General features: G+C 60.4%; 1 protein-coding gene across 1 annotated transcript; it reads right to left on the bottom strand.

Annotated features, from left to right (window-relative positions):
• Positions 1–1235: 1235 nt before the first annotated feature.
• On the bottom strand, positions 1236–13188 carry ENTPD2 (ectonucleoside triphosphate diphosphohydrolase 2). Its single transcript, XM_069771918.1, has 9 exons — positions 12884–13188; positions 6163–6280; positions 5497–5647; positions 4675–4834; positions 4353–4580; positions 3750–4016; positions 3433–3552; positions 3019–3153; positions 1236–2403 (listed from the first exon to the last, which is right to left on the bottom strand). Exons 1-9 carry the CDS (start codon positions 12992–12994, stop codon positions 2203–2205), a joined length of 1491 nt encoding a protein of 496 aa, XP_069628019.1. The 5' UTR covers positions 12995–13188; the 3' UTR covers positions 1236–2202.
• Positions 13189–13476: the final 288 nt, after the last annotated feature.

Here is a 13476-nt window from a genome sequence, read left to right as displayed (position 1 = left end):
TCGGGGCAGTCACCTGGCCCGTCCCAGACTTTCCATCCAGATCCATAAACAACTGGCAAGGGAGTGGTACTGTCTCAAATTCTGTGCACCCAGAGGTGCATGTGGGAAGATTAAGAAGCCTCTTTTACTTCCTTTTTTCCTAGCAGCAAATTCCAAGTCATGACTAGGGCAAACTGGCTGCTCTTGGTGGATGTCCAGCTCTGATTCAGCTGCAGCTGAATTTCTTAGAAGGGGAATCCCAGCCTGGGATCTGGAAGCTAGCTGGTTTCTTAGAGCAGAGCAGCAGCATTTCAGCTTCAGAGATCAAAAGTGCCTCCTTCCCTGGGAGAGCTGGAGACAGTCCCTCAGCCTTGGCACAGGAGGGAGTCCCAGTGCTGGGGACATGAAGGGCCTGGGGAGGAAACTGGGTTTGGGGGCTCAGAGCATCATCTGAACTGGAATCACATTTGCCCTGGGCAGAGAGTAAAAGCAAAGTGGCTGTGGGGAACAGGTGGGTTAAGCCAAGCACAGTGTACTGGGAACTCAGCTGGAGCAGGGAAGGGTGTTACTAAGTGAGCAAACCCATGAAGCTCGTGCTGCCTGCGAGAGCAAGGAGGGCAGTGAGAAACTGCAACTCTTACTAAAGCTGCTCCTCTCCTGGGGCATGCAGAGGAACGTGGTGGGGTGGGAGGCTCCTTCCAGATGGGCTTGATGAGTTGCAACTGGCCCCGCACAGCTGTCCGGCGGCCGGATGCATGCCATGGTTGCTCTGAGCTGCCAGTGACTGCATGAACAAATTGCCAACCCTGCAGGCTGCTCTCCTGCCCTGCTTGGGTACCAGACCCGGTTCCCTGGGAGCCGAGGCTCCCTACATGTTTTCCTTGTGTGGAGGCTGTGGTCATGAGTGCAGCCGTGAATGCACAGGACAGAGTTAGCTTGAGCCTTTGGGGTGACTGGACCTTGGGAAACCTGGACTTTGCCACCATAGCTGCTTGAAACTCTTCCACTTCCAGGTGGGTCTGAGTCTGGAGTGAGGCTTCAAGCCTGTCTTGGTCCATCTTGGGGGATTCTCCAGGCTGGTAGAGCATACAAAGCCGTGATGGTGTCTCAGCACTGGGCAGGCTGCAAGGGATTGAGACCTTCAGGCAGAGCCTGACCTGTGGCTTCGTATGAGTAGACCCCGTAAGTGGCTCTACCCCTGCAGGACAGCCAGGCTTGATCAGCCTGTCGCTGATCAAGAGCCACAGAGCCGTAAGAGTGGTTACAAAGATTTATTTCTGATTATAAAAAAAACAACCCAAAACAAACAAAATCAAACCTTCTGCATGTTCGCATGTCCCTGTTTTTACTCATTTGGAAATGGAGGCGCATCCTCCCAGCTGCCTGGTGTGGGGTGATGCAGGGCTCAAATCCTAAGGCAGTGCAAAGCCCCACTCCTGCAGTGAGCCCATCACCTCTGTGATGGCACAGCCACGCACCAGGGAGCCACAGGGGCTTTTTGTGCTATTGCTGTGGGGACAGAGGAGGCTCTGGCTGTGGCAAAGGCAAGACTGGCTTAGGAACTGCAGGAATGGGGAAAGCACCCCATCTGGTTGCTGAAGGGGGACATGCTGCCTACAGCCCACTTCTGGTTGTTGCTAAGCCCCTACCCAAAGCCCCCTGTGCTGAGGCTGGTGGAAGTCCAGGCCAAGATCTGGCCCTCAGGAAGGTCAGTGGGGTTTGTGCATTGGCCAGAAAGACAGCATGGGCTCTGGGTGATGCCCAGAGCTCCCTGGGAGGCTGATGCTCCAGGGACAGGCTAGCAAGCTCAGCTATAAGGACTAGCATAAGTAATACTTCCCACCCACCCCATGCACGTGAGAATAAATCCTGCTGTTGTCTGGACTCGCTGGTCCAGTCCAGCCCAGGTCTGGCAGCAGAAAGATGCCCCAGGTCTGGACATCCAAATCCTGAGCCTGCTCTGGGGTCCGTCCCCAAGTAGCACTGGGAAACCCTTAAGCTATTCTTCTACAGGGCCAGTGGTCCTCTTCTGTCCCCCCTTTCTGCAGCTTGAAAGCAAGGGGAGGGCAAAAAGGCACAGCTTTCCTTCTGGGACAGACAGCGTTGGGTATCATAGGTGGACATCTCTGAGCACTTGCCGCATCCCACGTGTTCAGGCCATGGAGACTCCAGCAGGAAGGATGGTGCTGGTTCCTGCAGACAAGGCCCACCCTGTCCCTGCTGTTAGATTGTGAGGGACTTGCTGTGCCGGAGCAGGCAGATGGCAGTCACCAGAGACGTCAGGGTGGTGACCACAAAGAGCAAGATGAGGATGACCCAGTAGTTGTACAGCATGCTTTTATGGGAAGAGGGCTTCTCTGCTGGGATCATGTTGGTGAGGTTCAGCATGTAGCCCAAGGCCCAGCCAATGGAGGTTTCTCCTGCCTGTGGAAACATCATGGCATTGTCACCACCCTAGTCAACCCAGCTCCATGGCCCTCAAAAGACCTTCCAAGGACTACCTCACTGTCAGCCCAATGGAGGAGAGGGGTTTGGGGCAGTCCACAGCACCCTGAGCCCTCGCTTGCCTGCTGGTCCAGCCAGCCCTGGGACAAAGCAGTGACTGTCCCATGCTGAGCTGGGCTCATTTGATGGGAGCAGGATCTCATCCGCTCAGGCCAGTCCTGATCTTGCTGCCTATCCCATGGCTCGTGCAGGTGAGGGGACTTGGCAAAGGTGGGATCCTGCCCCGAGATAACTTCCCAACAAATTAGATCAAAGAGTTTTTTGAGATGGATGGTGTCTTGAGGGCCAAGGAAGGACTGGAGGACCTTGCAATTCATGACTCCATGACCACCTTACAGTCAGCTCAGCTCATTTTTTTTCCATCTCCCAGAAGATCCACCCAAAACCTGGCAGTCCCAGCCTGCCCCTGTTCCCTGAGATCTTCCCTCACATTGCTTGGCTCTTTCTTGTTGTGGGATCATCTCTCCTGCAGGGCTTTTTGGCCTAACTCCAAACAGATACCATGGGATGTGTATGTGCTCTGCTGTTACCCACCTTCTTCTGGAAGGCAATGTTGGGGAAGGAATGGTTGTTGAAGTTATAGCCTTTGGTGGTGAGCAAATAAACAAACGTGCTGACAGCACAGTAATCCGGCAGCCTCTTCTCCAGCTTGGGGGCTTTCTGGAGCAGCTGTATGGGATGCATGGAGGGAGAGAGAAAAGGGGTCAAGGCAGCAGGATCCAGGCTTTCTTTCTGTTGCCTGAAGCTCTGGGTGGTTGCATCTGGCTGGCTAAGGCAATGCCCATACCCACCTGAGCCTCTCCTGGTCCCATATGGGAGTCATCACCCACCCTCCCCCTACTCTCTGGGTGCCAGGACACCCAGCCCCCTCCAAGGGCTGCTCTCAGAGCCCAGGTGATGCCCCACATGAAGCAGCCCTCTCCTCCCCGCCATGCCTGAGGAGCCCACCTCGCTCCAGCTGGTGGCACATACGGTCTCAGCAGCATCCTTCAGGTCGCTGGGCAAGTGCACGGGTGTCCCCATCACTGCCTGGATGAAGTCTACCGTGTAGAAGAAGGCAGAGAAGGCCTGATGGAGGAAAGGAGACAGCTGTGGGACAGGCTGGGAGCAAACCCTCTTGCCATGAACAGCTGCTCTGACCAGTGTGGTGGGCACAAGTGACTGCCCTTCCAGAGCTGGGGGGGCTGGCTTTGCTGCCATGTGATGCTGGGGACACCTGCCCACCCTGCAACCGGGCCACCACCCCACTCCATGCCAGGACTTACGATGAAGTTTCCTGAAACCTCTGGCTGGAAAATGCCATCAAAGGAGCAGCGGGAAAAGGAGCAGGTGGTGAAGTCGAAGAGCTTGCTGACATGCAGAGCGCAGAGGCTCCCATTCCCGGTGCCAACCACGGTGACAGTGGTGTTGAGGGCAAGGCTTGGCCTCTCCTTCTCTGTGCAGGGGCTGTCGTAGACACTGCTCAGTGACAGGCTCTTGTGGTAGCCTGTGGGCCAGCAGGGATGGGTGATGGTTGCTTGGTAGCTCGCAGCCTGCCGAAGAAGCGACGCATGGGATATGTGAGCCGTGCTGTAGCCCCAGCTTCCTGGTGCTGTGCGGCAGCCCCAGCACCGCTGCCTGCCTGCCTATGTTTCCCTGCTGGGGAGATGCAGAGGAGCGTGGGCAGCGGTACACAGAGCTGGCAGTTGCCACAAGCATCTTAAGATGACTTGGGACATCTTGGCTCTGGCTGAGGAGTACAACACCTTATGGAGAAGGTGGGAGGAAGCCCTGCAACCGCAGGAGTGGGTTTGGGGCAAAACCCAAGAGTTGGCTGGGAAAGGTGTGCAGCTGGCCCTGCGGGGCTGCCCTAGAGCCAGGGCTGGTACCTGGAGGAGCTTTGAGAGCAGCCTCTTGAGGACCTGGTCCCTTCCATAGCAGAGGAAGCTGTGGGTGTACACTTTGTACACCTGGCCGTACAGCTTCAGCATCACCTCGTTTCTGGGGTCTTCAATGGTGTCCCTGGTTTCAAAGGTGATCTGTGTGGAAGCACCTCCGAAGTCCATGGCCCCCAGGGTCTTCTTCTGGGGCTGGATCCATTCCCCGAGCCACCCACGCTGAGCAAGGAAGACAAGAGCGGGGATGTGATGAGCTGCAGGACAGCCTGGCCACCACAGCCGTCCCCTCTGGGCACCATGATCCCCTGCCCACCTTGATGAAGTTCTCCAGGAGGTAGTTTGCAGTCACCCAGCCAAAGACCCCTTCCTCTTCCCCCGACAGGATCTTTGCCCCCCGGAAATCGAAGGGGTACGACTTCAGCATGGCTGCCACGGCGCTGAGGACGGCATCTGAAGCCTGCACATTTGTGATGCTGCGGGCCAGGCAAGAGGGCAGAGTGGCAGGGCTGCACTTGGGTGCCGCAAGCAGAACCCCACTGCCTGCACAGCCCTCAGGGCCCGGCCCGGCCACAGCACATTGGGCAGGCGGCAGGTGGGTCCTCGCCTGGGTACCTGTAGGGATGTCCCCAAAAAAGCCCAGCTAATTCCTCTTGTCTCTGCCAGAGAAGGAGGCAGGTGGCAGGGATGGAGGTGTGCTCCCTCCTTCTGAGCCATACCCTGTGGCTGGGGGAGGGGGGCACGACTCACTCCTCTGTGTTGTTTTCAGGGTGTAATTATTTTCACTGCGTCCCATCAGGCTGGCAATGGGTGCAGGGGGACTTTTGTCCTGGCTAGCCAAAAAGACTGGTTGGGTTATCCTGGTGCTGGCTCCACACCAGCCACTTTTCAGCCAGGGATGTGCTGGCTGTGCCCCGCAGAGCATCTCCTGCTCTGAAAGGCAGGAGCACCTCTGCAAGGGACGCAGAGCCAGGCAGCTGGGAGATTTAGGAGATTCACCTGGCAAGGGGGCAAGATCACAGCTGTCCTTCGCCATCTCCACCCCTGCCATGGGTGGCGAGACAGCAGGGTGGCATGGCAGGGCCCCCCAGGCAGCCTTTGAGGCCAGGCAGCTGACATGGCCAGAACAAGCACTCACTTGAGCAGGCGCATGCCAGCTGTGGCACCCAGGTAGAGTGGGGTGCCTGCATGCTTCTCCTTGGGCACATCTCTCAGAGCCTGGTTCAGGCAGGGCACCAAGCTTGTCCCGGCAGCCGGAGGGTTGGAGCTGTAGCTGGATATGCCAGGACCTGTGGAGAGGAAACAGCATTGCTCCCTGCAGGTGGTGGGAAGATGCTTGGTGGGAAGATGCTTGGTGGGCAGCTTTGCCCTTCCCAGGCTGTTCAAAAGGCAGGTGCTGCAGGTTCCTGTGGGCATGGAGTCCTTCAGAGTCCAGCCACATGTCCCTGCCCATGCCACATCCCCCACTGGCTGACAGCCTGGGAAAGGTCGCTTAAATGGGGAGTGGAAAACCATCCCTCACTCCTCACTGGGCTAGGCAGGGAGCTGAATTGTTTCCTGGTGGTTCAATGCATGCCAGGAAAAGATAAACCACAGGCATGCATGGCTGCAAACCTGGGGAGGGAGATGGGGAGGTTTTGGAAACAGAGCTGGACTCCTCATAACACCTCACTGCACTGCTGAATACGCAGGGAGGCAGCTGGGCACGGCAGGGGCATTCACACCATCGCGGTGCCCTGCCCACAGGGGACATGAGAGACCCTTCCACCAGGCACTGGCCCCCGGGGACTGGGACAGTCCTTACCCTCCACATCGCACATGCTGTGCTCGCTGACCACCCCAGTGTCATTCTCCTTGTCTGCAGGCCACTTGTAGATGAACATGGCTGTGTGGGAGGACCCGGCGTCCAGCACGATGCCATACTGCAGGGGGGAGGCAGTGGGTCAGGCCCAGAGGCAGGGAGACCCCCAGCTGCCCCAGGCTATCCTGAAGGAAGGCACTGGGGCTCAACAACCCATGGTGGCTGGCCAGTCCTGCCCTGGCAGCGCCCTGCCCAGCAGCTTCAGGAGCATTGTCTGGCAGAGGCGAGCGCTGCTCAGCCCAGTATGGGCATGGCCTTGCCCACACCTGCCTGCATGGGACTGGGAGTGGGTGCTCTCCCCAGCCAGGGATACTGGCTACCCCAGGATGCTGCTTGGCACAGCACAGGGACTCTGGCCTTTTGGGCATGGGGACCCTCTTGAGCACAGACTGAGAGGCTCTTCCCCCACTGCTTGCTCCCATCTCCCCACAGCATTGCTCCTGGCCAGTGGGCATCCATGCTGAACTGTGCTGGCAGGTCCCTGGAGCCAGTGGTGGGGGGAACACCTGGGAGAAGCCCCTCTGGGATGCAGCTCGCCAAAGAAGGGCAGTCAGGCACCTCATCCCTCCTGCCCTTGTATGGCTTGGCCATTCTCTGGCTATAAATAACCCTGTTCCCTCCTGCCAAACAAGGTTACCCAGCTCCCAGGGAGGGGCCGCCCCATGCTGCCTTCAGCCTCCCCAGGCGGACCCCCTCTGCTTTACCCTCCCCACTGCCTGCAGGCTCGGGGCAGCCTGCATTGGCCCCCTCTGTGCCCCTGCCAGAGCTGCTTCACTGATGGAGAGGAGGCTGTGAGTCTTTGGGGAGGAAAACAAGGCAGTATCCAGTGCTGGCCCAGCTGAGCATCTCTGGGGTGAAACCACTTCAGGCTAAAACCTGGCTTGTACAAAGACTCTGTCTGCTACCTGCCCTGCCTGGGCCCGGGTGCAGCCCCCAGGCTGGGGCAGGCAGCTTCTCTCCCTGCCCAGCACCCAGCAGCCATCCCAGCCCTGCCTGGTGGGTGCCCCTGGTCCCATCCCTGTCCCTGGCAGCCCCTGCCAGCCACAGAGTGGGCTCCAGCCTGAGTGGCTGCACAGTTGGGTTTTGGCCAGCTCAGGCAGAAGAAATAAAGTGTCAGGGTGCAGGCAGGGACACCTGGGGTTCCTGCTTATAGGCAACCCCCATTCCCACGTGAACCCATGGCCCCACACCAGTGGTACCCCCTGCTCCCTCAGGGAACCATTTCCAATGGGTGACCCCCTGCCAGCCTCCCCTGGCTCCCATTAACTGCCAGTGGCTTGCCACATGGCCTGGGCCAAAAGCTGCCAGCCAGCGGAGAACACCCTTCTGCAGCCAGACTGGGGCTGGTGTGCCACGGCACTGGCGTGGGGGAGCAGATCCCGGCAGTGCTGAGGAGGGCGGGGCTCTGACAGCAACCCCGCCCAGCTGCTGCTCCAAAGCACAAAGCCGGGGAGCAAGACCCCCAGTTTGGGCCATTTCTGGGCTGGGTGCTGGGGTCAGCACCCCGGGCAGCCTCGGGGCAGGTCTCAGGCCCCTCCTCTGCCCAGCGTGTCATGGGCCATGCACCCCCTGGCACTAAGCGTCCCCCCCAGTTGCTCCTTGCCATAGCACCCACTGCCTTGCCTGCCCACCCTGGGGCTCCATGGGCACCCCCTGCACCTCCAGACAGGCAATCACCTGCCAGGCACAAGCAATAAATGATGCTGAGTCTGCCCCAGCAAAGCTGCCTGTCCCAGGGGATGCCTGCTGGCATGTCACCACTGGCTCCCAGCCCCACAGTCCCCTTGGCACATCCCCTTCACCGTCCCAGCACTCGCGAGCGGGTGCTGGCATCCCCATGAGGGGTCCCCAAGGAGGGTCCAACCCCAGCGGATCCCTCTGCCCACATGCCTTGTGGCCACCATGCAGATGTCCCTGGTGACCTCACAGGGCACCGTGCCACCCCAGATATCACCTGGAGTGACATTAGCATGGTGACAAGGTGACAATGCTGTCCTCAAAGGGAAAGCATCAACAGGTCACCCCCAAACCTGAGGCTGAGCATGGCTGGGACCCCGGGAGCAGTTTCCAGCCCCAGGATGACACAGGGTGGGCTGCAGCCTGTGGAGGGGGATGAGGCTGGAGGTGGAGATACCTGTGGGGTGGCAGGGGCTAAGAAATGCTGGAGCAGGAGGCACCAAGGATGACCCGCAGTGGTGGCAACACCTGGTGCCACACACCAGGAATGGGGACAGCCCAGAAGGAGCAGCACTGGGGATGCTAGATCGACCCCGTGGCAGGAACAGACATGGCCACACGAGCTTGGACACACAGCTGGATCCGGGATGGGCAGGGAAAGGCCCATGTGCCTGTGGCAGGGGGAAACCTGGTTCAGGGGATTGTGTCCTGCCTTCACCAGGGCTGGCTTGGCTGTGCCCTGCTTCCAGCCCCACAGAGAGCTGGCACACATGGTACACGTGGGGTTGCACATGTGGCAGGGGGGTTGCATGTGTGTGGAGGTGCACACATGTAGGTGCACATGTACATGGATGTCCATGCATCTATGTGTGCATGCCTGCAGCTGTGTATGTGGTGGGGGGTGCATGGACATATGCAGGTGTGTGCAAATTTAGGTGTGGGGGTGCATGCACGTGGGGGTGCATGCACATGGGTGTGCATGAGTAAGGTGTACATGCACATGTTTGTGTGCACGTCGGTGCATGTGTGTCTGTGAGTACATGCATTTAGGTGGGGGTGCATGTGTGGGTGTGCGTGGGCTTGCATGTGAGTGTGTGCCCATGTGGGCACAAGTGTGTGTGTGTGTGTGTGTGCGCGCGCGCCTGGGGCAGCCATGCTGCCTGTGCAGGCCCAGGGAAGCGGAGCACACGTGGCTGCAACTGCAGCTCTGCTGCCCACACAGGGCGGCCGACAGTGAGAGGCAGCACTGACCCCACACCCAGGGCAAGCCCTGTGGGGAGGTGTCTTGTTGGGCATGACAGTGACACCACTGGGGTAGGTTGCAGAAACAGCTGCCCCACGCAGGTGCATCCTGGTGCCCTTTGCTGCCAACACCTGTGGGTCAGGGTGGGGAGCTCTCCTCTCAGATTCTGTTGTCCGCGTGGGCAGAGCCCATCGCTCCCAGGTGCAGGGAGGCAAAGATGGGCAGCAGCCCCAGGACTCGTGGGTGAGGGATGGTCTGTGGGACCCCCCCCAATTGACGGTGGCCCAGCCCCAGCAGCAAAGGCAGCAGCGCTCGGGCCCAGCTGAGGTAACGACATGCGGCAACACGAACTGCTGCAGCATGGTGGGCGCTGCCAGCCACAGGGAGTGCCTGGCGCCCAGCCAGCTGCCGACACCATGGCTCGCTCTGTGGCCTCCCTGGCATGAGAGGAGTCACTGCAGCCTCACACCAGCCCCCTCTGCCCCACTCCTGGGGGGCACAAGGTTTTGCACCCCAGCCTATCCCTGCAGAGGAGGCATCCTCCCCAGCAGTGCTAGTGGTGGTGAGCAGGGACGGAAGCCACATGCACAGGCATGTACACACAGAGGGGCCAAGGCAGACCTGGATGGCCAAGAGAGTCCCCAGGGATGAAGGAGAGGTCCCGTCCCCTCCTCCAGACCTGAGGGTACACACCTGCATGGGAATTGGGGATGGGGTCACCCACAGCAGGGCTGTGATGGCACCAGCCACTGTCCCTGTCCCTGCCCCAGACCCTGTCCCTGTCCCAGCCCCTGCACCTGAGCATTGGAGCCATCACCCAGTGCAGAGTGAGCCACTGTGCAGGCACCAGCCATGGCTGAGGTGTGGGCTCACAGCTGTGTGGGGGGCACAGGCAGGTCGCCTGCAGGGGCCCTGCAGATAGAAAGCCCCAGGAGGGAGAAACCCGGCTGAAAGACCATCTCGTTGGGCTTACGCTAGATTTGCAGCATAAACACTGCTCTCAGCTCTTCCAGTTAAGGTGTCCTGTGCCTGCCAACATGCAGGCTGGAGGGACACAGGGATGCCCTGGCATGCTCCTGTGCTGGCGCTTGTCTCCCATCATCCCTCTCATCCGCGCCAGCATGCTCGGCTGCCAGCACCCTGGGGCTTGGCGGGGCCTTGCACATGTGTTCGTGGCCCTGGCTCCAGCCCGTGCGACAGCCCCCAACCCCGGCATCTCCTGGTGGCACAGGGATGATGGATTTTTCTAATAACAGGACCCTCTGACCAGACCCTGGTGATGCCGCAGGGCTGGGGGACATGGAGGTCCACAGCTTGGCCTCACACTGGGACAGTGTCCTCATGCCACCCCCGGCCCCACTGCCTCCTGGGTCACCCATGGCCCCGCGGGCTCTGCCCCACTGCAGCATCGCTCAACCCATCCTGAGCCAGGGCTGCTCAGTTGCAAAGCCCCTGCAGAGGGGACGCAGAGGGCAGTGATGTCCCCAAAGGCCTCAGGGTGGCGAGGTCACGGGTAGAGCTTAGGGGTCCTGGTGAGTGCATGGGTCTGTCCAGAAACATCCCACACCCCAGGGGAGGAGGTGGAGGGGGATGCCGAGAACTGCCCTACTCGCTGCAGCCCAGCACCATGCCTCATGGCCGTGCTCAGGCCTCCAGTCCCCCAATCTACAGGCTCTCTGGGCTGCCCCACAGTGTAGCAGGGACTCAGGCCTGCCCCACAACATCCCATCTCCCTCGAGGGTGTTGAGACCCATGGGCCCCCAGGTCTGAAGTGGATTATGATGGGTTTCCTTCCTGCCGCAGGAGCCGCAGCTTCCCTGGGACGGCTGGCAGGGGAAGAACCCAGCGGGCTTTGTAACGGCCAGTGAAGACATTTGCCAAAAGAAGGAAAAAAAGGGTTGTCAAGAGAAAGCAACAGCTCTGAGGTGTCAGGCGGTGGTGCCATAAGCCCCGCTGCAGACCCAGGAGGGAAGGGCAACACCGTGCTCCTGGGATCAGTCCCTCCAGCAGCAGGATAGCTAATCCAGGGTATTTTTAGGGCTATATTCCAAGCAAAGGAGCTAGAAAGGGAAGACGAGCTGTAGCTCAGCAGTGAACTGCACTAGCACCCAGCAGCTACTGCTAATGTGGACTGAGCCAGCAAGGACCATGTCTTGCCCAAGTAGGTGGGGAGGACGTGCCTGGGATCCCCCACAGCAGGACCAACCTCCTCTAAATCATGTTGGCATATCTTGGGCTGAGTTAGACTAAGACAAAGCTTTGCATCCCCAAAACAGCCCTGAGCTTCATGCAAAAGCAAACCCCTTGGTGCCTGCGTGACACCAGCCCCATGGGAATACGTACTGCCAGGACACCAGTGCTGAGCTCTGGTGGGCAGTGCCTCACTGCGCACACTGTGCTGGACCTCGTGTGTGCTTGGCACATCCAGGAATGGTGCAAGAGCCCAAGTCCCCGGGCCAGGCGGCATGGCCTCAGGCGGAGCAGGGCCAGGACCCACATGAGTGTTCAGGGATGCTCAGCCCCAAACCACAGCACTGCCTGCAGACTGGAAGGTGCTACCACCCAGAGAGAGAAAAAGCACAACAAAGCACAAAATTTAAATTTCTGGGAATGCATCTGGCTTAAAAACAAAGCTCCAGCTTGGAACCAGGAGGAGAAAAGGCTTTCCAGGCTGACCTAAGTGCTGCGCATGGGGCTCTCAGTACCAATCTGTCTAATTCCCCCATGTCCAAAGAGAAAAAATCCATTTTGAAACCAGCTAAGGGCACTGCCCAAGATGGCTCAGCACGTGGTGATGGGTAGCAAAGAAAGGTGCCACAGGGAAGGAGTTCATCATTGCTAGGTATACTAACAGCAGCGAGTATCATCTTGGCTAAGCCAGCTCCTTTTCTCAGCGTCATCTTCATTACACCTGACAAACCCAGAGAGAAGGCAACACACCTGACATTCAGGCTGGCTCAGAAAGTTTCCAAGCAAATTGCTTGGGATGAGAAAAAGTGGGTATTGGATGAACCATTTTCCAGGACGAGAGCCTGCTCCCCATGGAATAGCTCTGTCTGTCACCAAAAAAAAGATGACTTTTTTAAAACAAAAGAGTCAACTGGGGGACTTGGCCAACCAGAATTTTTTGGGGAACTTCTTTCAGCATCTGAATTTACAATGAAAAAGAAAGAAAGAAAAAAAGGCAGCTCGTTTTCACAGGGAAGCACATTTCTCGGCCGGCAGCGATGGCTCAGGCGATGCCACTGGACCCCAGCGCGCCGGGCGATGCTGGGGTGCGCAGGGGTTCCCCGACCCCGACCGGGCCGCGGGAGCAGATGCTGACGCGGCAGCTCTAGCCTGGCGGGGGGGCACATCCAGACACGTCCCCGCTAGTTTTTAGTGTGGCCAAAAGCCTCCGCTCCCGAAGAGCGGGTGGGAGGTGCCGGGGATGGGCGGCCGGGGGTCTCCGCCGGCGGGGCTCTCGCTGCTGGCCCGGCGGCGGCGGCCGCCCCGTCCCTGCGCGGCCCGGCGGGGGGGGCTGCTCCCTGCGACCCCAGCCCGCAGCTCGGCCCCCCCGCAGCCCCGGCGGCCTCCCCTGACGCTGGGGATCCCCTGGATGCCGGAGCCCCTCCCGCACCCCGCATCCCGCAGATCGGGGTGCCCGCTGCGGCTCCCCCGGTCCCCGGTAGCCCGGGTCCCCTCCAGGTGCCCGCCGTCCCCGTCCCCTCCGTGCCCAGTGCCCCCCGCGCCGGCCCTGCTCACCTTGAAGCCCGGCGGGCCCCGCGTGTCCCCGGAGCCGAGGCAGAGCAGGAGGATGCCCAGGAGGCAGCCGAGGGCGAGGAGCAGGAGGATGGCGGCGACCCGGCGGGTCATGGCGGGGCCGGAGCGGGGGCAGGTGAGCGGCTCCGCGGCGGCTGCTGCGGCTCCTGCTGCTGCTCCTCCTCCCCCGCCGCCTCCTCCTCCTCCTCGCCCGCCTCTCCCGGCTGAGTCACCGCCGCCCCGGCCCACCCGGGCGGGACACGGGGCTCCGCCGGGCTGCGGGGGGCCGGCCCCGGGCTGCGGGGCCCGCGGCTGCCCCTGCCCCGGGCTCGGCTCCGTCCTGCCCGCCCCCGCCCCGGGCATCGCCCCTGCCCCGGGATCAGTCCCATCTATCCGCCCCCCCCCCCCCCCGAGCATGGTCCTTGACCCCGGAGTCAGCCCCATCCCGCCCCCCCCGGGCATCACCCCTGCCCCAGCATCAGCCTTGTCCTGCCCACCCCCTGCACCACCTCGGGCACCACCGTTACCTCGGGGCTCAGCCCCACCCTGTCCCTCCTCCTCCCCGGGCATATCCTCTGTCCCAGGGATCAGTCCCA

Source organism: Haliaeetus albicilla, chromosome 26 (assembly GCF_947461875.1).
Source record: "Haliaeetus albicilla chromosome 26, bHalAlb1.1, whole genome shotgun sequence".
Lineage (NCBI taxonomy): Eukaryota > Metazoa > Chordata > Aves > Accipitriformes > Accipitridae > Haliaeetus > Haliaeetus albicilla.
This window is presented reverse-complemented; position numbering and strand designations above follow the sequence as displayed.

Excerpts from the sequence above, each read along its gene's own strand:
- ENTPD2 (XM_069771918.1), bottom strand. The coding sequence starts at position 12,994 with ATGACCCGCCGGGTCGCCGCCATCCTCCTGCTCCTCGCCCTCGGCTGC. Across the intron at positions 5,648-6,162 it reads CAGCATGTGCGATGTGGAGG|GTCCTGGCATATCCAGCTAC; the intron begins GTAAGGACTGTC and ends TCCTCTCCACAG. Across the intron at positions 3,154-3,432 it reads GTGCCACCAGCTGGAGCGAG|CTGCTCCAGAAAGCCCCCAA; the intron begins GTGGGCTCCTCA and ends CATCCCATACAG.